General features: G+C 34.8%; 2 protein-coding genes and 1 long non-coding RNA gene across 3 annotated transcripts; 1 reads left to right on the forward strand and 2 right to left on the reverse strand.

The window, feature by feature from the left end:
- Window positions 1-2,110: 2,110 nt before the first annotated feature.
- Window positions 2,111-3,610, reverse strand: LOC139432367 (uncharacterized). The gene is made up of 2 exons (XR_011642176.1): window positions 3,198-3,610; window positions 2,111-3,131 (listed from the first exon to the last, which is right to left on the reverse strand). It is a non-coding gene; the product is annotated as an uncharacterized lncRNA (long non-coding RNA).
- Window positions 3,611-19,934: 16,324 nt separating this feature from the next.
- LOC139432345 (uncharacterized) lies at window positions 19,935-20,543 on the forward strand. Its single transcript, XM_071200825.1, has one exon. The coding sequence runs from the start codon at window positions 19,935-19,937 to the stop codon at window positions 20,541-20,543; it is 609 nt and encodes a 202-aa protein (XP_071056926.1).
- Window positions 20,544-21,906: 1,363 nt separating this feature from the next.
- Window positions 21,907-22,905, reverse strand: LOC111420153 (uncharacterized). Its single transcript, XM_071200826.1, has one exon. It carries the CDS (start codon window positions 22,903-22,905, stop codon window positions 21,907-21,909), a length of 999 nt encoding a protein of 332 aa, XP_071056927.1.
- Between the last annotated feature and the right edge of the window lie 101 nt (window positions 22,906-23,006).

Here is a 23,006-nt window from a genome sequence, read left to right on the forward strand (position 1 = left end):
ATAATCTTAACGATTTATTAGGTTTTTCAACTATTACAAGAGGATTAACCCACTCACTAGCTTCAGTTACTTTAGCAATTATTTTTTGTCTTTCTAAGTTTTGCAGTTTTTCATATAACTTTTTCTTTATAATTAACGGAACACGTCTACATGGTTTAGCAACGGGTACACTATTTGCTTTTAAATTTATTTTACATAAATCATTGAAAGTTCCCAATCCTTCAAATACATCTATATTTTCTTGAATAAACTTTTCTTTTGTATTTTTTACTATTTCATTAGTATCTTTAATAAATCCCAACTTATAACAACTAGGCAAACCTAACAATGGTTTTACATCTCTATTTATAACCAAGAATTCCAAATCTATTTTTTCCGATTTATGAGCACAGTTTAATTTAATTTTACCTTCCGGCTTTAATCTCGTCCCACCATATGCTTCAAGAATAACCTTTGTCTCTTGTAACGGCTTATTTGGAATTATTTGCATTGGGATGATGTTTACTTCTGATCCTGTATCCACTTTGAATTGCACCCATTTACCCTCAATATTTATTTTTTCCATCCAAGTTGACTTATTTCCAATAGTAATTTCACCTACCATTGCCAGACTACTAACTAACATCTTCTCATCTTCATCTTTCGTGATTTCATATTCGTTTTCGGTTACCTCTCGAACTTTCTTTATATTTGTTTTGCATACAGCCGTAAAATGATTTTGCTTTCCGCACTTAAAACATTTCTGTCCATAGGCTGGGCACTCTCCATAATTATGTGATTTATTACATTTATGGCATTTTCTTACTTGATTTTTCTTTTCTTCTTTCCTTTCTTTTCCTATACTCCTCTTTTTGATAGCATCTATGTGTGCCTCATCTTTATTTCTAACATTTTCCATATGTTTTCTTGTTATCTCAGCATTTCGACACATTTCAATTACATCTTCTAATTTCGGCATTTGGTAATTTAATAATTTTTCCTGTAATCGGACATCTTTGGTTCCAAGAATGATTCTATCAACAATTATTGATTCTTCCTGATCTTCATATTCACAGGACTGAACCAATTTCTTTAAATCTCCCAGAAAACTATCAAACGGCTCATCTGGATCTTGAACTTGATTATTAAACACAAATCTTTCATATGTTCTATTTTTTCGTGGAGCACAATACTTTTTGAATTTATCCACCACAACATCGTATTTATCTTTTTCTGCATCAGTGAATTTAAATGTGTTATATATTTCTATTCCTTCATTACCTATTGTGTTTAATAGTATTGCTATTTTTATCTTATCTGGTTTCATGTCTCTTTCGGATGCTATTAAATACATTTCCAGCTTTTGGAGAAATCTTTTGAAGTTTTCATTGAGATTCCCTTCAAATTTCATAGGGTCGGGTAATCTTCCCACACTTTCCATTTTTCCTAACCTCACTTTGTATTTTTTACTTTTGTTCGGTTATTTTTTACTTTTTTTTTTTATTTCCTATCTTCTAACTGGAAATTAGTTCTTCCTTGACTGCGCCATGTTATAATAATGAGTCGCACAATTATAAATATATCTTTATTAAATATTAACTCTACAGATCTTTTATAGCTACACACACGAGTTGCTTGTCATGCAATTCTTATGCAACTTGTCGTACATCTTTATGACAAACGCTACCCTCGACGTATAAATAACTCTCGCTCGGTAAAGTATAATTATCTATTTCCGGAATTGAAATTCTAATTTCGTCATTGTTATCGAACGTGGTCGATCCACACGGTTGATGCGAATGGAATTCATAACTTACGATAGAGTGATCTGTTTTTATCTTATCCGTTACTTTTAAAATGTCCATTACTTTAACACTTCGTATCCTAACTGAACTAAATACCTTCGATTGACTGGTGATAATCGATGAATGGATCGTCTTCTACTGCCGCTACCATAGATAATGTATAGATGTGACATTAGCGTTGAATTTTTGTCGCTCAGCACTAGCGCCACCAAATGCTTGATTCCATACTAATATCAAATACCGCCAATTTCAATTGTGGCATATTTTTTATTCTAAAAAAACTTTTCAAATAATTTTTTGATTTTGGGGCAATTAAGAAGTGTATGTTGTATACTTAAAAATTTTATTTAAATATTGAATGTTGTAAAACAAAAGTACAGTTTTGAACAGTAAAAAACTTAAAACTTAGACAATAAATCAATCTTAGATAATAAAGAAAAAGTTTTCTAGTTATAAAGTTTTAAACAGAAATAATAATAAATAAAATAATTGAAATTTACAATTACAATAGTTGGAAATGTTAACAATATCAGAAAAATTCACATTAATTCAGATATGTGCACTGTAATTTGGAATAAACACTTTATGTTCTATTTTGCATTATAATTTATGTTGAATAAAGACGTTTATTATTAGTATTAACAGTATTAAATACTCTTATGTTATTTTTTTGTTATTTTTCCTAATTCGTTTCCAATTTGAAACCTTTGTCACATTCTGACTATCGGTTCATCCTAAAACGTTCATAAAATAAAAATTTAATGTATAAGTACAATTGTTACAAGTCATATTAAAATTTTAACATTGATTTGATGTTACACAAAGGTTAATTGCTGTATATATAAAGATCCAACAAAATTGCTTACAATATGTTACTATGGTATTTTAACTAACACAGAAATTAAATAAATAAAAAGTTATAAGTATAATAAGTATTATAATTATGGTATATTATTATATTATAACATTTATTTCATTATATATAATATATAACATGCATGTATAAGCCTGTAGGTACAGACCTATGTATAATGTTTATAATATATAAAATATATATATAAACTCATAATCTCTTATCATACCATCGGCAAAACTAGAACATACTATTATTCCTTATTACTATTCCATCCAACATGTTCCTTAGAGAAATGCTTTCCACCATGAACATTTCTGTAAATTCTCATGTCTTCATATTGCCACAATTCTTCCCATCCACTTAGTTCAATTGATCTTTGAAATATTTGTGGATAGTTTTGGGTTTGGAAATCGGTAAAAAGTTCCACACCGTTCTCTGCATTCATCCGTAGCGTAATTCCTTCCACTAATTTTCTATTAAAAAAGATGTACCTACATATTTGTCATTTTTAAATTACATTTATAAAAAAAGAAAACTCTTAAATTAAATGTACTTACCATAAGTAAAACTTCGGAAAATAACATCCTTAATAAAATACATAGTAACAAATTACTTAAAAAACACCGAAAACTTACAAAATTCTTAATCAACTTACACCAACAAACTGTCATTGTCAACAAAACAAAGCTTTCCTAAGTCACCCCTGAAGTTGGTAACGATATAACGAACACTAGCGCCATCAACGCGTCGGTTCTACACTAACAATAACGTTCGTGACTATGTTCACAATGGTTAACCTAGCTCCTATTAAGTGCCAGGGGTATGGCCGCTACGTTGACTGATGACGCGCGCTTTATAGTTTTCTCCATTAAACAATTTTCTCGCTCTGTCTCTTCTTGACCACCGCATTCTTTTGTTTTGATATAACACTGTCATAACGTTAGTCAAATTTAAATAATTCAATTTATCGATCTCATGTGAACTCTCACTGTTATTTCTTCTTCTCTGAAGTCTACCAAGTATCCGTCCTGATCAAGTATACGTACTGTTAAGCTACTAATCACGTTCGTTAAAACCGGTAAATAAATAGGCAGTTGTGGTGATTCGATTATTTTAAAACCTGCCGGAACGTTTGGGAAAAAATGATATAAAACGTGCACGGGAACTCCGTTATTATACGATCCCGTCACTAAATTACAATAAATTTGTAAGGCGTTCGTTTTATTTATGTTTACTACGAAATCGGATTCCACTTCCGTATCTCTAGGTAATATTTGAGGCTTGAAGCCAAGTAACGGCCCTATAGAATTATCGCATGCAAAATTAATTCGACGGGTACTTTTTATTAAAGAATGTTGTGTGTTATTATTCCCCTTAATCCTTATTACGACTCCTTTAGCGTGTCTTTTGTCTAGCTGTTCATTCACGAACTCGGCAATATCATCAATATCATACGTTCCAACAGGTACTATTATATTGTTTTTAAAATGTCCTGTCTTATCTTCGTATTGGATTACGTTGTTGTTTTTATTAACGTTTGCTAAACTATTAAACGTTTCGAAATTCAAAAGAGCCAACTCGTAACTACCAAATTCGTTCAAATAGATCGGAGGATTAAAATTACAAGTCAATTCAGATGACTTTCCAGTCAACGTAAATGTATATGTCGTGTGTATTGCTTCTTTCTCCATTACTTCTGAACGTCTAAACGTCTCTAGACTCTAATAGATCCTTTTATTACTTAGAAACTTCAGATACAACTGTCCGCAATTTTGATCTATTTCTCTTTGATATCGACAGAAATTATACTTTACTTGACCACCCCTACCGTCTGACAGCAAATATTGTTCAATTTCTAATGGCGGCCTTAAATCACCGTAACTGTCGAAATAGTATATGTCCTTGTCGTCTTTCTTATAGGCGACCCAATGCGTCCCTCGTCCTTTCAAGTTGTCCAAGTTAACAATACCTCTTTCCTTCTTTTTAATCTTACTCGGGAGATTGTCTCTCATAAATATACCCCGGAAATGTGGAATTTTTAGTACTTTCGCAAACTTTTCCAACTCGACGTTAGTTAACGCACGACGAGGTATTCGAACTAGTTTTTTGAACTAGTGGTTATACCGCAACCTTTCTTATAGGGTTTATTGAAGTCACCTGTGCCGCCAACATTATTCCCCTTTCCTTCAATAAACAAACCGCAACCTTTCTTATATGGTTTTATATAAATTCCGCTACCTACGGCCTTTGCTTCCATAGCCTTGTTATGTCTTCGTTCTTCATCTAATTGCTCTCTAGCTGTTTTCGCGTTGTTTATAGTTCTTGCAATAGCGGCAGCACCACCGCCGATACTACCTAGGGCACCTAAAGCTGCGAACAGGGGAATTAAAGGTAAAAATCCTCCCGTTTTCGGAATTCGAATAACTCGACCTCTAGGTCCGGAAATTGTTTTTCTTATCTTTTTCAAAGCTCCGTACGCCGCTTTAACGTTTGTCAACAAATTCTTAGCACCTGATCTCGATATTGCGTTGCGAGCGAATCGAAGTGCATCTACAAAAGATATAGCTCCACCACGCTTTACACGCGTTCGGACTTTTTTTAAAGGTCGTCGACCCGTACGATTTCTTTTTCTACCTACGCCCATACCGACCGCTACTTTTGCTTTCATTAAGGCAGCAACTGCGGACGATGCCACTTTTTCTCCAAGAGTAGACTCTTTATTTCGTATTCGTTCTTTCGCTGCTTTATATAATGCTCTGTCTGCGTCGTGTCTAAATTTTAAATTTGAACTGACCGTATATGCTATATCGTGTTTCTTACACGCTTCGTTTAATGGATTCACGCCTCGATCTCCTCTCGATAATCTCTTTTCCAACTTGGTACCCGGTCCACAAAAATTATATCCTGGCAAATGAAGTTCTATCGAAAGTTTATCTATCAACTTGTTAAAAAATCCTCGACCAATTCGTTTGCCTGTCAAACGATAACTGTTACGATTAGGTTCTAACAAATTCATTTTATAATTTCACTCCTTCTTCCTTTTCTTCACAGTTAAAAACTAGAAATGAAGCTCTGCTGTTGTGCTTTAAGCTTTTATTCCTTTTAAATATTTTACAAAAACAGTTTTGCTCTTAATTTATACTTAAATCTATTAATATTATTATTATTCAGCTACACTTAAATCTACTAATATCCTAAAAATTAATTGTTACTCAGTTAAAAACATTTCGATTACTCTACAATGCTAAAACGTTCTTGATATATATTTAATCTATAATCTACATCTAAATATTTTTCTAATAACTTATTTACGTTTCTTATCCTAGTCTTAAATCTAATTCCGTCCAACATCTTTTCTTCCCAGTCACTTATCCTTGATTGTCTGTAAGCAAACGTCCAAGTGTGCATTCGGTACACTCTATTTTTCGATTCGCAAAACGTCACTTTTTTTTTCCATTTTATTCACTTCACATCTTCATTAATGCGTGCTAATCTAAATCCAGTAATACCTTATCCATACCGTATACGAGCAGTTCTTTAGTTACGCACAAATGTTCACTTGGTGCACCGTTTGAAGCAACCAATATATTCGATTTTATATCACCTTACATTGTTGATACCACATCGATCACGCTATCGTAATAATTTTTATATTCCATACACTTTAATACTTCTACCCTACTCGAAACTAAATCGCTAAGTTTCCACAATTCGTGTAACGAGTCGTAAGCCAGGTAAAATATTTCTGACCCCCTTTCCATTTTCAACACTTTTCGTACATTTTCTATCCATTGGCTGCTGCAGGTCACGCCGCTTACAACGAAATGTGGTGGTGTCGATAAATCACCAACAAAACTATTCATAATCAATTGTCTGCTATTAATCACATTTTTCCATTCGTCTTCGGTAAAAGTTATGCATTGCCCTTTATCCATTAATCTTATAACCGGATCAAAATGTAGATTGGCAGACATGCCAACCGATATCCATTTCGTTCGACTTTTATTTAAATAATATGTACTCTCGGAGAATAATGGCGCTTGATTACCTTTTTGGAGATTATTTTTCACTGCTTCATTTAATACTACGTTACTTGTGAAAGGTAACTTTCCACAATTTTCTACATAATGTTGTTGATTGCTAGGAAATACGTACTCCGCTAAGTCGGAAGCCAACAAATTAATTCCATCGAATACCACATCCTTTTTTCTTTGATTATCACTTCCTAGCGACACATTTGTTGCAGTTGTCTCATTACAATTACCCTCCATTTTGATGTTTCGGGCAGGTTTTTTATTTTCACCCTTTTCAAATGAATTTACAGCAGCTCTCTTAGTTGGACATTTGGGGTTCGGTCTGGTTGCCACTAAACATCAATATTATTGTTTACATTAGTACATTATCTACTTGTATTACATTTGAATTACTTACTCGTTACGTTAAAAATCCTCTGTACTAAATGCACCAAAAATCTACACGATATTTTTAATATGTACTAAATACACAAAAACCTTACTCTGAAGCACAACACTCTGCGGTACAACTTTGACCAACGTTTGTATTTATAGCAATACATAAGGTTGCTGGTGGGGGGAGTAATATTTCACATCATTACCGAATATATCTATTATACATGTTCTAACACGTCATTATATCGTGAGACGTCAGACAAAACGCATGACAAATTTATTAAGAAGCTCTTAAAAAATATCTCGCAGGTGGATCATGACTCATCTACTACTAACAAGTTAGTTGACCTCCTCCTCAAACCTGTCCTCCCAAAAAATTTGCCGATTCAAGAACCTCCTCGCATATTCTTAAATACCCGTACACCTTTACATAATAAAATAAAAAATATCTCGCAGGTAAGTTATGACTCACTTATTTGTATACCTGCATGTCTCAAAACCGTATACCTTTGTGTATAATAATAAATTAAGGGATATATCGAAAACATTAACAGTTCATTGAGAAGCGTCGAAGGATAAACATAGTAATTGTTTTCATCTAGGTAAACAGGTTACATACAAAGATAAATTTTTAATAACATAACCTAAATAAAGATACATTTTTAATAAAGATAAATTTTTAATAATTTCGTCAAAATAACATGACCTTCTCAAGTTAATTGACCTCCTCCTCTCTTCATCGAATCTCCTCCGACCCTCAGAAGAATCGCCGATTCAAGAACCTCCTCTCCTCATCGAAGCTCCTCTGACCCCCAAAAAATTTGCCGATTCAAGAACCTCCTCCTAGAACGCAGGTTCGAGGAGGAGGTTCTTGAATCGGCGAATCTATACTACTACTTCGAGTGCCATCAATCGGATTCAGTTACCTCATCGACAAAAACAAATCACATAACCATGGTAACTGTAAACATGTCATTTACTAACGCAGAAGCGTATGATAGAGCGTATGATGATTTATTTTCAATGTTTTGAATACGATGCAACTGCATGGCAAAAATGTGCAATGCAATTACGACAAAGAAAGACATTTTTCTCTAGAAGTGTTTTTAAGATTGACTTAGCGATTACGGAAAACTGGCAACGTGTAGCCCATTCAGACATCTCTATGAATTCGGGGAACTCCGAAAACAATTGTCCACAAGATTTCTCCAGAGAATAATATCTCCACCACGTTGTTTTACATCAGGCCTTAACAGATACCGATTATGATAACAGAGTGAACTATTACCATTGACTTTTAAATATGATTTGGGCAAATCTAAACCTTTTATCACAAATGCTATGGATGCATGAAGCATCTGTCCACAAGCTGATGTAAACTTGCATAATATGCATTCTTGGTTCGAGCAAAACCCACATTGCTTTCACCCCTTTATCTATTGGGTAGACTAAACGACCTGACTTTTCAAGAAAAACCGATAACCAGGGAAAATATGACAAAACACTAAATACCAGTAGAAACGTGTCCAGGGCCGAAACTTAAGCAGCGCTTTTTTTTCGTCGAAACTAGATTAAATAAATGCATCGAGGTTTATGGAAGGTATTTCGCACATTAGTGAGTTATTTTTGCCAAAAATTTAAGTTATTCTAACTGTTTTGGTTTATTTTGTTTTATTATTATTGTTGATGTTTCATTGATCCGTTGGCTTTTCAACACGCCTCAAAAGTAGTTTTGAAGCAGTTCTAAGCTTGGATAAAGTGTGAAGGAAGGTTCTAGATAATAAAATTTTTGTTCTCTCTTATTAGCATAAAATGCTCTTTCAAACAAAAATATTCAAATCGGTTGAATGGTCCAGAAGATATTAAAATGTAAACATTTGAAAACGCATTGGCCTCTCCCTTCCTTATTATGACAGATATGAGAAATATCGCAAAACAAAAGCGATGCGGTATTATCCAAGCTACTAAATGATGTTGTCAAAGTTATAGCTCATCGTCTAACTTTCTGAGATAGCGGGAATTTTCAAAATAATTTCCAGGTATTTCTCTTGCCTACTTTGCTTATAAGGATTTCTTTCCCAAACCTCTAGGCCTTACCGTTATTAAGATACAGCCGCTCCGTACACTTAACGGGACACCCTGTATATATAATGTAGTAATTCAGGCTGATACGAGTATCGGATAGGAATCGTTAAACTTTAAAAGTTTCCATTGTCAATGAAAAACATGACTACGTTTTTACGTGTCAGTTCAGAATTTATTTTTGTTGTTCATGTAATTATCGATATAACTTCTTTCAAAGACTTATTAATGTAATCCTTCACTTAATCAATAATAATTTATGCCGTAATATCACTGGAAAGTAATAAAATTTCCATATCGAGTCCTGAACTTATCTTCAAAAGTCACCGATAATGATAGACTTATTTAAAACCATATTGTTCCTGAAATTGAAAAAATAAACCAAAAAATCGATACAATATCATTGATAATCATAATATATTTGGAAAAATGAAAAATCTATTTAAAATATTATGATCGACAATTGTATATCGTTCCAGAATTCTACATAAATCATATTTTGACTTACCTTGTATAACTTAAATTTTAACTATTTTTAAAATACTCCAAGATTGCCAGTAACTTAGCCGTTATGCATTTGATGAAAAAATTGAAGAACCGACGCTAAAAAATAACAATAACAATCAGAGTTGAATCGTAGAAGGAGATGCATCGTTTTGCTGTGAACGCGTTCGACAATGAAAAGCGACTAAAAAAAACATACATTCGTCACTATTAGTGATGTAAAGTTTAGTTACTTTTTAGTATTTGTAACTATCCGTAACTTTCAGAAAAAGTATTCGTTACTTTACTCGTTACTCGTTACAAGTAATCGTTTGCGCTCGAGGTTCGATTACTCGTTTTAGTTGGACTACATACTTATATGAATTTATTTTATATTACACTTATTTTTGAAAACAAATACTGTACGTATATTATATTGTGTTTGTTATGCTATTATGCACTGTGCACTAATATCAAAAAATAGAGTGTAGGTTATGGGATTTACTTTTTCACTGCATATTATAACGGAGAATTTTTCTTAATTATTATTATTTAATTATTAATAACTTACGTTTCACTTATTATATAACAAAAATATTTGAAAGTAGTAACACATTAACAATGGAAAACAAAACTCTTCTATAAAACAAGCAATAATAAAATAAAATAAAAATATTAAAACAACAATAAAAGATATAACAGCTTATTATTGCAATGTAAAAATAAATTTTGTTGCGCATTTCGACTTTTAAGTCGATTTCGCCTATCCAACAATACTTGGCCTTTGGAAAAAGTAACTGTTAGATCCAAAGTAACTGGTACCGATGTGATACGGTAACAATTACTTCGGATCTCGCGGAGTAACGAGTACTCGTATAACGAATTGTTACTTTTTTTACATCACTAGTCACTATGATCGGGGTCATAGTGACGAAGAAGAAATGATCTAAGCGAGTTTGAATAAAAAACTTTCTCTAAAAAAAAACTAATAAAATTAACCAAGTGAATTAAATTGTTTATTAAATAAAAAAATCGAAGTGAACCTTTAAAATATTATCTGAGACAATAACTAGAGTATAAGAAGGATGAATAAAAATTAAATGGTTGATTTGGATTTGGACATCTAGCGTGAGAGTTAGGAAACACCGACAATTTAAGTTGAGGTAGAAAAGGCGGATATTGAAGCCATTGTTTTGATAGAGACAAAAGAAATTAATTTAAGATAAGTCTTTGATTTTTTTTTCGTTCATTACCAATTTGAATTTGAAAATTTAATTTAATTTTTTTTTGTCTCTTCGACAGTTCAATATTTAGTATATTCAGTCCGATTTAACGCAACATCACATGATATAAAATTAAATCCTTATTAATAATTAAATAATTTATTAATTTGTTTTTTTTTTTTTAACTTTAATTAAATTTGTCTTTTGAACTGAACTCACACAAGTGAGCCCTGAGAAAGAACTTTTAATTTATATATATTTCATTGACAATTGTTATCAATACAATATATGTATACCTTCAGATCTTCTACCCTCTTCCCCCTCTCCACACCTTCGCTTCCTCGCCCCATCACCTCCCTCACCCATCTTTTGCCCTCGCCCCCCCTCTCCCAAACTCTGCTTCCTGTCCAGTGCCTCCTCCCTTAGCTCACTACACTCTCTCAGCATGTGTCCCAGCGTATCCCAATCCTCTCCACATCGTCCTATTTCTTCTCGTTAGTTAATTATTAGTTAATCGATAATTAGTACCTATTCCCTCTCTCCTAATTACAAAAAGAGCGAACAGGGTGATGGGACAGGTTTGGGGATGGGGGGAAAGAACTTTTGGGAAGGACATGAGAAATAGAAAGGTTATGTTTGATGGCTTGGTAAGGAGCGCAATGATGTACGGAGCAGAAGTATGGGAATGGAGAGAACAACGATTGCTGGAGGATATACAAACATGGTATTGGAGATGGGTACTAGGGTTGGCAAGGGAGACTCCAGGGTATGTAGTGAGTGAGGAGGTTAAGGTGGATGCAGTAAGGGTGGAGGCTGGTAGAAGAGCAGTGAAGTATGAGGAAATGATAGAAGGAAGGTCGCACCGGGTGGAGGCTGATCTATGGGCAAAGACACAGGGCTGATCAATGGGCAAAGACTTTACAAACGTAATTTTGTATTATCGGATGCTTCTAAGTATTATTCTAGTAAGTTAGCTCCTAAATTCGTTGGTCCATACGTTGTGGACAAAGTGTTATCTCCTTGGGTATATTGATTGGTAGACGAGAAGGGTCATTTTGTTGGATCTTGACACGCTAAAGACCTTAAGCCTTATCTTAACGACAATTGTTAGTTCTGGCTCACCTGGTCGGAGCCTCAGAGTACGCCAGAAGACCCGCTGTGTTCGTCATTTTCCACCTTTGCGGCGTTATTGAAGATCTTTTCAAATCTTAGGGGTTTGTGTTTATTTTGGGGTTGGGTACGAAACCACCCTTCTTTTGATTTCCTCATCCTTTCCCCTTTGTATCCCATAAATTTAGTAATAACCCTTTTTTGTTGTAATCCCGATAGAGTTGTTTTATTTTTTTTTGTTTCCGGAGTTTCTTCGCTTCACGAAGAACTCTGTTTAATGGATTTTAGGTTGAGCGATGTGTGGTTTGGAGCGTTGTGTGACCGTGGCTCGATCTCTTGTAAGCAGTATTGTTTTGTATAATTTTCCTTTTCCTTTCTACCTTCTTTAGGTATCTTCGCCTTTACCGGTCTTGAAGACTGCGGCCAATTGTAAATCCGGGTAGGCCTGTTAATTGTTCTTTTTCTAATTCTCTCTTTTTATGCTATCTTATGTTTTTCATTTTTTTTGTTTACGGACGCAAGAGATTCGAGTGATTGTTGCACATACGTAGCCAAATCCATATTAATCTCCTTTTATCTTTTGTTTATTATTTTTTTATTATTTCATTATTATCCTTCCGACCGATTTGCCGAAGACCTGGTGGCTTTGGGTACGTGGTGGACAAGGTATTGGTTTCGTGGGGTTTGTTTTGTTTTGTTTTATTTTTGGTATGATTTTGTTGGGGTGGGGGTTTTGTTGAGAGTGAATGATTGTTATGGATGCTACTGGTATATTGTTGTAGTTTTTTATGAATCCGGTTTGTCTTCGGGGTTTGGGAAGTCAAACTGGTTTGATTTTCATCTTTGGTTTTTCTGCACATTCGTTGAAGTTTTGGTAAAGTTTCGGGGAAACTAAACTTTAGGTTAGGGGGGAATTTGTAACGGTTTATCTTTCTTTTTAAGATAATTGGCGTCATCTATTACCATTTATTGTCGTTTACAGATCGTATCGATTCCTATAATTTATTTTATTGTTGTTAGGGGTGGGCTAACCACTTTTGAGCGTTGTTCACGTTGACTCTTCCTCTTTTGTTATCAAGACGTTGTAAGTTACACATCGTAAAATTTTGTAAAAGTTCGTAGGAACCCGCGAGGTTTGGGATTGTTTGAAGAAGTGTTAGTTTTTGGAATTGGATTGAAAATCTTCTTCGCGGCTTGGCCGGATTTGCATCCCATACCATACTTTTCGGAGAAACTTCTTTTTAAAGTTTTCTCGAGTCGGATGTTTCCGGATTTTCTGGGATCCGTGGCGTTCTTTCTTGGAGCCGATTGATATCGGAAGATAATTATGGTTTGATTCTTTTGTTTCTTTGATATGCTCAATTTAGAGAAAGAGTAACGTTGGAAATCATTTTTTTACAGGCTCTTTGCCGTTGTCGTCTTTGTCGTCGTTATCGTTGTCGTCGTTGAATCGTTGACGTCGTTGACGTAAGCGACGTCATCGTTTACATTGTTTATTCATTTGCGTCCATTGCATTGACGGTGCCTTTACCGATCTCATCGACACGATTCTGGTCATCGCAATCCATTTTCGAGTCACTGGGTCAACTTTTGCTGAAATTACGTCGAACACTTGGTTAGCCATCCCATTGAGTCGCCATAACGTCATGCAATTAACTAATTGCATTTGTATTAAAAAAAAATGATATTTTGATTGTTATTGATAGGAGCTCGTTGGTAGAAGAAATTAAGTTCGTGGCGCCCTTTTTAAAATCTGAACCCCCCCGTCTTCACTGTGCAACACCGGAGCCAACTTCTACCAACAAGTGTTGTCTGTAAACAACTCAGTTCATGTAGAAATTACTTCGTGCGGGAAAGAACACTCAAAGCAAAATAAAACTACTAATGTTTTATTACCCACCGTTTTTCTTAAAGTCAAAGATATCTTCGGGAGATGTCATCTAGTTCGTGCTCTTATCGATTCTGGAAGCATGTCCAATTTCATAATTGACAAACTATCAAAACGTTTATGATTACCCAGAGATCATGGATCATCAATTACTATTCAAAGTCTTAACAGTATGAAGTCAATCTGTAACAGAGGTACCGTTAATTGTTCTGTCCAACCTTGTGAAGATTTGACACCCTCCTTTGAATTTAAGGCCGTTATAACTCCAAACATTTGTTCCAATCAAGCATCATTAAAATTAATAATTGATTCTTATCCTCATTTAAAAAAACTAAATTTGCAACAAGATATTGATTCAAATCAATATCAAATGAAAGAAATAGATTTGCTCTTAGGAGCTGAATTAGTACCACAAATACTTATCAGTGGAAGAAAATAAGAAATATTTATCAGTGGCTCAGCGTGTTAGCTCTCGGGTTAACACGTAGACGTCCCGAGTTCGAACCCCGGTGAATTCACGTTGAGTCGCCCCCCGTCCTTCGGAGGGGACGTTAAGCCGTCGGTCCCGGCAACTAGTCTAACATCTCTGGTTGTCGTTAGCACGCATGTGTGTGAGGCTCGACTTATAGGGACCAATGTACCTCGTCATTGGAAACGAGTAAGCGGTATCGTCACCTAACTAGATCTTCTCTACCATCTCGAGCCTCCAAGGGAGTATGCACAAGGGGCCTACTGGGGCCTAAGTGCGCGTAAAAATTACGCACCCCTCTACATACATACATACATCGTCTACATACAAAGCTATTATAGTAATTAACCCATTACCCTTTTTAAAATAAACACAAGGCTCAATTTTTGATCTTTCAGATCCCAAATTTTCTAATACCTCATTTACTTTGTCATTCCAAGCTTTGGACGATTGTTTAAGTCCGTATATTACCTTTTTAAGTTTTAAAACTTTTCCCTTTGTATCACAATTAAAACCCTCTGGCAATTTCATGAATATTTCCTCATTTAACTGACCATTTAAAAAAGCTGTTTTAACATCTAAATGACAAACATTTAAGTTAAACTGTACTAAAAGTCCAATAAGTAATCATAATGTAGTATGCCGCACCACAGGAGAAAAAGTTTCATTGTAGTCTATTCCATACTTTTGCGTGAAACCCCTTGCCACCAGTCGCGCACGATATTTAATTTGCCCATCACTATCTGATTTTGTTTTAAATACCCACTTACAATCCACTACACTTCCTCTATGAGACCCATCAACTACTTCCCATGCTTGATTCTCTTCCAAGCACTGTAGTTCCTCTTCTATGGCTTCTTTCCAGCTTTCCCAATCAGGTCGATTCTTGGCTTCACTTATCGTTTCAGGATCCTCACTAATTTCTTTTCCCGCTGTACATAAATAAGTGACATAATCTTCATAATTTTTCGGTTTCGGGACTCTAGAAGATCTCACTTTTTCTGTTTTCTTTTCGTTTTCATCTGTCACATTTTCGATGTTTGCCAACTGTTCTTCCGTCTTCCTGGTTTTTTCTTTTTCTTCTGGATTTTTATCCCCCACTGAATTCGTAGTTTCTTCTTCTGATTCATCATTGTTCATAAAAATATCCAGTTTCGTACTCAGATCTTCAATTATCTTTACATCTCGGCTAATGATAATACAATTATTTTCTTTATCATATAATCTATAACCCTTAACATTTTCTGAATAACCTAGAAACCTTTTTTAACTTTTTGTCCCATTTGTGACGTTTTTCTTTTGGTATGTGTACCATTACCGAACTACCAAATATTCTTAATTTACTCACATCTGGTTTCTTTCTCATCCACACTTCAAAAGGAGTTTGACTGTTTAAACCAGCCACCAAAGTCCTGTTTCTAAGGTAGACCGCAGTATTCACTGCTTCAGCCCAAAGTTTTGTTTCTAATTTTGCATCAAATAGAAGACAACTAGCTTTTTCAACAATCTTTCTGTTCATACGCTCCACCATTCCATTTTGTTCAGGAGTGTATGTGTTTGTTTTTTGATGTAATATACCATATTTCTTCAAAATTATCAAACTCATTATTGCAAAACTCTTTTCCATTATCGGTTCGGAAAACTTTTATCTTCTTTTCTTTTTGATTTTCAACAAAATTCTTAAACTCTTTAAACTTTTCTAAGGCTTCATCTTTTGTTTTCAAGAAATAAACGAACACCATTCGACTATAATCATCCTCCAATAGTAAATAGTATTTCGAACCTCCCAAAGATACTACCTCCATCGGTCCACATAGATCACCATGTATAACCTCTAATTCTTCTGTAGCTCGATTACCTTTGTTCTTAAATGGCAATCTTTTTTGTTTCCCTTCACAACATACTTGACAGTTTGATATTTGCTCTATTGCACCTTTACAATCCATACCATCAACTATCCCGCTGCTTATTAGCTTTAGGTCCTTGTAGTTGTGATGACCAAATTTACGATGCCATATCTCTCCCGTTACTGCGACGAATGAACTACCTACTGATTTATTAAGATTTAACTTATACACATTATCAACTAAGCTTGCTGTTGCTATCAGAACTCCTAGTTTATTGTATATGCAACAACCTTTTTCATTAAATCGTACTTCATTGCCTTGTTTAACTAATTGGCTCACCAATTGATAACAGATTTGTGGTTAATCCCGGAACAAAGTGAACTTTGTTTACAGTTATATCAAAAGTTTTTTCTTTAACAACTGTCGTGATTTTCATATCTCCAGTACTCACTACAGAAAGTTTATTTGTATTCGCTACCATTATTTTTTCTACTGCAGAATTATTTTCATTTCTCAACCAGTCTTTCTTAGTTGTCAAATGAACGCTTGCTCCTCAATCAATATCTAATCCAACGAATTAAATTTTCTACTCATAAAAACAGCACTAAAGGCATTCTTCTGTTTTGTTTCTTTCAACAATGGGCACTTATTTTTATAATGTCCTGGTTCTTTACATTTATAACAAATTATATCACCTTTTGTTTTGTTTCTTTCAGTGTTTCTTTCGCTTTCTCTTTCGCTCCAAACGCCTCGCCCGCCTTTCCGCTTTGAGCACCATCTGCATTCATATCCAATAACTTCGCTTTTATTGTTTCCGTTTTTATCGATATTCCGGAATGTTCGATCGCCATTAACATTGGAGAAAACTTCTCGGGTAAACCCGCCAATAATAATGATCCGACCCATTCATCATCAATATTGAACCCTGTTCTTCGGAGTCTCTGCGAGGTTTCAATAACTTGATTCACATAATGTTCCATTAATTCACTATTTTCCAATCTTAACGAAATAAGCTTCTTTAATAAACCAATTCTTCTTGTAAATCCCGTTTCTGCGTATAGTTTGTGCAACGTTATCCACATGTCATGTGCCGTTTTTGTTTCTCGTACATTAACATATAAACTAGGATCGAGCGTTAAAACTAATTTCGCCTTGGCTTTTGATACCTGCTCTTCCGACTTTTCTTTTTCCTCGATACAGTCAGACAGTCCCTCGAGAATAAAGAAATTTTCAACCGCGAAAACCCACTCATCGTAATTTTCCCTACCGTTTAATCTCGGTATGCTTGATAAGTAATTCGCCGTCATTACTATTACCGCAATCGAATAAAACTGTTGTCACATATTAACAACCAATAGAGCCATACCTTGAACTATCTGGGTCTGGGCCGTCTGGGCCCATAACCTATTGAAGGTTAAGAGTAATGTATTAATGCCGATTTAACATAGCGGGGTTCCAAATCACATTTTATCCCCACCACTACCTCCTTTTGGCCACGCCCACATTTTAAATTCAACCAATCAGAGCGCAGCATTCTCCAAGAACCCTCCTTTTGGAGGGAAATTTGAATGAGGCTATCTAGATCGACGGGCCTTATCACGATGACGTCATCGTCGATATATGCGGACACAAAGCGTTGAGCGATAAATGGCGCGCGCTAGGTGCCATTTACGAGTAAATTTAAAATTTATGTGACGCCATCTGGAGGTGGTGGTAAAAGAGAATAAAGATACAATTAATATATAAAAAAGGTTTCGGTGGTGTAACTTAACGGAATACTTACTTTTTATACAAATTGAACTGATAGCTGCAAGGGGAAATCTAGAAACTTTAAAGTCAATAAACCACCGAACTACCGAAACCTTTTCAGTAGTATTAAAAGCTTAGCAGTTGAACAGAACAAAAAATAAAAAAACAAAAATAAATATTAATTTAGTAATTAAAACATAAATTTAATAATACAGTAAGATTAATAAACCTCCGCGATACGTTTTGGTAAAACTCACGAAGAAACCATCCTACAAATCAACAACTGATGACCATGTAGATGATGTAATCCGCTTCACAGACTTAAATCACATAATAATTTATTCACTTCTAATTCAGATATGTTCTTCAACTGATTTAATAACTGATTTAAGCGTGACATACTAGCTTGAGTTGCTTTAAAACGTGAGCGAGCGATGTGAGCAGTAGTAGAAGGTAACAACTGACTTCTATATGAAAATTTTAACCGTTTATACCATCGGGAAAAACCTTGAAAAATGTTAGAATGAGTGTTGCGCATCAACAACAACTCAAACGTTTATACGGAATTAGACGAATATAAAGTTGTTATACAATGCAAATAATATATTATGCATTTTATTTTCTCGAATCTACGCCGCACCTTGATTTATTGACAGTGTATGCAAATAGAAATGCAAATGAAAATAGAAATTTAAAATGCAATAAAATAAAGTTAACTATAATAAATCTAGAATAAATAATAAGTCAATGTATGACGTGTTTTAACTGGAATAAATATGAAATCGGTTCGATTTAAGGAAGAGATTGAGATTTATGAAGTAGAATGTGATGATGTACATAAAAGAGCAAGAAGTGGACGGGAATGGTTAGAGGCGGTAATTGATAGACAACGATTTCAAAGACGTATTAAAGAGATTGAACGAATTCTTGATAAAATATTGCGTGAAAAATTGTTACAAATGTAATAAAACATAATAAAATATATTGTATTAATTACTTTAGTTTTAATATACAGTTGTATAAAACCTATTGTATAAAACGTGCTTATAAATTAAATTTTATATATGGTTGAATTAAATTCAAAGCGTCAGTGTAATCCTGAGGATTCTTTGACGGTCAAATTAATGAATCAGGTCCAGATAACCATCCAACTGGATCCCCTCTATTTGCGTTTCTTACATTGTTTGTTAACCAATTTAATACGTTTTGATGTGATATACGTGAGAATGGTTGCAATTGAAATTCACAGTTGAAGTCTGATGATAGATCTAAACATTTCTTTACAAATTCATTATCTGCACAATACAAAGCATCACAAATAAGTTTATTGTAATAGTAGGAAAAGTTGTTATATTTACATGCTATATTAGAAATTGAAATAGTGTCTTTATTTTTAAATACTTTTAATAGTAAATACTTTCTATACATTTTATCGACAATTTTACTATCAAGTTTATCAGCAATCAAATCGAAATCTTTAAGATTTAAATCATTTTGATTGTCGTTTTCAGTTAGAAGATTTATAGAGTGTTTAAAAAAGTGATCGAGATTAAGTTTCTCTTTTAAAATTTCTTCTAAAAGGTTAATAGAGATTGCTCAAAGTTTTTATAATTTATGATTAATCGGCCGTTCCGTATTTTTTTAGTTATTGTTATTCAGTTGTTCTATCGAGTTGTTGTTGTTGACATCAAAAAAGTGTAATAAATCGTTCCGTGTAATTTTCGTTAAAAAGTAGTTTCAATCGTGTTATTTTATTTATTTTCTCTTTTATTTTCTATTCGAAGAGATACTTCTACTTATTCTACAAGAATAGTAAGACTTTTCCTTTTTTTGACAGTTTTTTTTAACACCCGGATTTTTAAGTAACTTTCTATAAGCGTCTCAGATTTTTTCCGCGCTGGTTCCGATTATTTCTTAACATTTTTTGGTCCTTCGAGCCGGATATAACCGGAAGTGCGGAGAGAAGGCCGAGATTTTTTGAGGCGTTTTGAATATTTTTCGATTTTTCATTTTCGTTATTGTGTTTACGTTACCATGGCGACCGCTCGTGAAATTGTCTTAAACCCGATTTTCGAACGGCAAAATGACATTCACGGGTTTATTTCTCGGACAATAGATAATTTGAAAAAGCTAGCGATCGCTAAACGTACTCGCGGGAACGAGTTTCAAAGTCGTTTGGAACGGCTTGAGACTAATTGGGATGAGTTTAATAATGCTCATAAACAATTAATTCAGTATCGCGACAAGTATTCGGATACGATATATTTCACCGAGGACATTTTTCCTGAATGTGAGGAAGCTTATTTCGATGCTAAGGGGACATTGCTTGATTTGTTAAATCCTCTTCCGCTGTCTCCGACCCCGGAAGTTGATACAAAACCAGTTTCAAACGTCAGTTATTCGTCATCGCGTTCGCGTCATTTACCGAAAATTGATCTTCCAACTTTCGACGGTAAATACGCCAATTGGGCTCAATTCCAGGACTTGTTTTCTACGATGGTCAATGACAATGAAGACCATACCGATGTCGAACGTCTTCAATATTTAAAAATGAGTTTGACCGGTGAACCCGCTCAATTATTAAAAAATATTTCTGTTACCGTTGATAACTTTTCAAGATCGTGGCAAATATTGATTGACTGATATGAAAATCGACGGTTATTAATTGAGACTCAATTATTGATTTTATTTTCCGCGCGTGCCGTAAAGAGTGATTCTTCTAGCGAACTTAAACGTCTTGTCGGGGAAATTAAAGAAGCTTTCGGTGCCTTAAAAGTATTGAAATGTCCGATTCAGATACAGACGCCGTTAAAGAATGGGAGAGATCGATTGGAAATCATCGCGATCCGTCAACGTTCGATGAGCTTGAGGACTTTCTGATGAACCGTATTCACACCTTGGAAGCTGACGAAAATCTTCAATCTAGCCGTAAAGTGCATTCCATTTCAATGGGTTCTAAAGTCTCTAGTGTAAAAGCTCATAATGCTTCTTCTCCTGTAAATGATTGTGTTATGTGCAACTCAGCGCATTACATTTCATCATGTCTGGCTTACCTTTCAAAAAGCCCGGCAGAACGGCAGGATTTTGTGATATCCCGGAAATTATGCTTCAATTGTTTTGGTTCACACACCGTCAATAAATGTCGCGTTTCTAAATGTTAAATCAGGAATATAGGCAACCCCCTTTGCACCCCCGTTAACTTGTCACTTTAAATATCACGATCGATATTGATCGATCGATCTCTCTTCTCGGCCGTCCGTCGTGCGATATCGATCTATTCTTGACCTTCCGTTGTGCGATCGACATAAAAGGGTGTAAAAGAAGGAGAATTAGAGTAAGACAATTAAAATTAATTACAATCTTTTATTTCCTTATCACTTCTCTTGATTCCTTAATTGAGTAAATATTATTTGAATTACGATTCAGCACCGGTGTTAAGAAATAGTCGAGACCGGCGCGGGAAAAATCTGAGACGCTTATAGAAAGTTACTTAAAAACGCGGGGGTTAGAAAAAAACTGTCAAAAAGGAAAAATCTTACTGTTCCTGTAGAATAAGTAGAAGTATCTCTTCGAATAGCAAATAAAAGCCGAAGTGCTTCTATCGAACGTGTGTATTAACACGATTGAAACCACTTTTTAACGAAAATTACACGGAACGATTTATTACGCTTTTTGATGTCAACTACAACAACTCGTTAGAACAACTGAATAACAATAACGAATAAAATACGGAACGGCTGACTAATATATAAATTATAAAAACTTTGAACATTACCGCCCGCCTTGCCGAATGGCAACAGAAAATTAAAAAAAAAAATACAATAATTTGAAAATTGACCCTAACTGAAATGATTACAAACTAAATAAGAAAAAAATGGCGGCAGGAAAACAAAGTTTTACATTAAATAAAGTAATGAAATAATTAGAAAGAAATTAACAATAAATGACTGAATTAAATGAAACGGAATGAAATGTGAAAAAATAACTAGAATTGAATAACATTTAACTAATTTGTACAATATGGCAAAATGCTTAACTTAGCGAACGGACGAACAAGCGTTGAATTTGCGGTTTTGAGCGTTGCGACACGAGCGTGGCCATCGGCACCGGAATGAATTTGAAGAATTCTTGCTAGAGACCATTTCGCCGGAGGTAATCTTTCATCTCGAATGAGTACAAGCTGTCCAATTTGAGGAAGATTTTGTTGATTGAACCATTTCGTAGCGTTCTGCATGGATTGTAAGTAAAACTTTTCCCAAATCTTCCAGAAATCTTCGACCATACGACGAAGAAGCTGCCATCGAGAGAGTCTCGATATCTTTTCATCGAAGACGGACGGCTCCGGAACAACGGTGAGAGTGTTACCGATGAGAAAGTGAGCCGGAGTCAGAACATCAAAATTGTTCGGATCGTCAGATATTGAACATAGAGGTCTTGAATTTAGCACGGCCTCAATTTGAATCAAAACGGTGTTGAATTCTTCATACGTAAGAAGTGTCGATCCGACAATTTTTCGAAGATGGCCTTTAACGGATTTTACTCCGGCCTCCCACTTTCCACCGAAATGTGGTGCTCCGGGAGGATTGAACTTCCATCGGGTGCCGTCGCTGCTCAAGAGACTAGCCATTTCTTTCCATTCTTTGGACGTTGCGGAAAACATGGAACGCAGCTCACGGTCAGCTCCAACAAGATTCGTGCCACAGTCGCTGTAGAGGCATTCACTGATACCTCTTCCTCCGAAAAATCGCTTGTACGCAGCAAGAAATCCTGAAGTTGAATAATCTGTGGCCACTTCTAAATGGACGGCTGAAGTGGCTAAACAAACAAACAGAATAAGATAACCTTTATACGTCTTACTACCACGTCCTCGAAGATGCTTCAGATGAAAAGGTCCGGCGTAATCAACACCGGTGTGTAGAAACGGGCGGGATGATATGACTCTTGAAGGCGGAAGTTGGCCCATCAACTGCTGGCTGATGACTGCTCGTTGTTTCGCACAAATCATACTGTTAAAAAAGTTCATTATTATTTTTTTTACAATTAATTTTATTTCCACGTTTAGTTTTATTTTTTTTTCGTGTCGTTTTTCTCGTTCCTGTTTGGGAT

The sequence above is a fragment of the Onthophagus taurus genome, unplaced genomic scaffold (assembly GCF_036711975.1).
Source record: "Onthophagus taurus isolate NC unplaced genomic scaffold, IU_Otau_3.0 ScKx7SY_15, whole genome shotgun sequence".
In the NCBI taxonomy this organism is placed as follows: domain Eukaryota; kingdom Metazoa; phylum Arthropoda; class Insecta; order Coleoptera; family Scarabaeidae; genus Onthophagus; species Onthophagus taurus.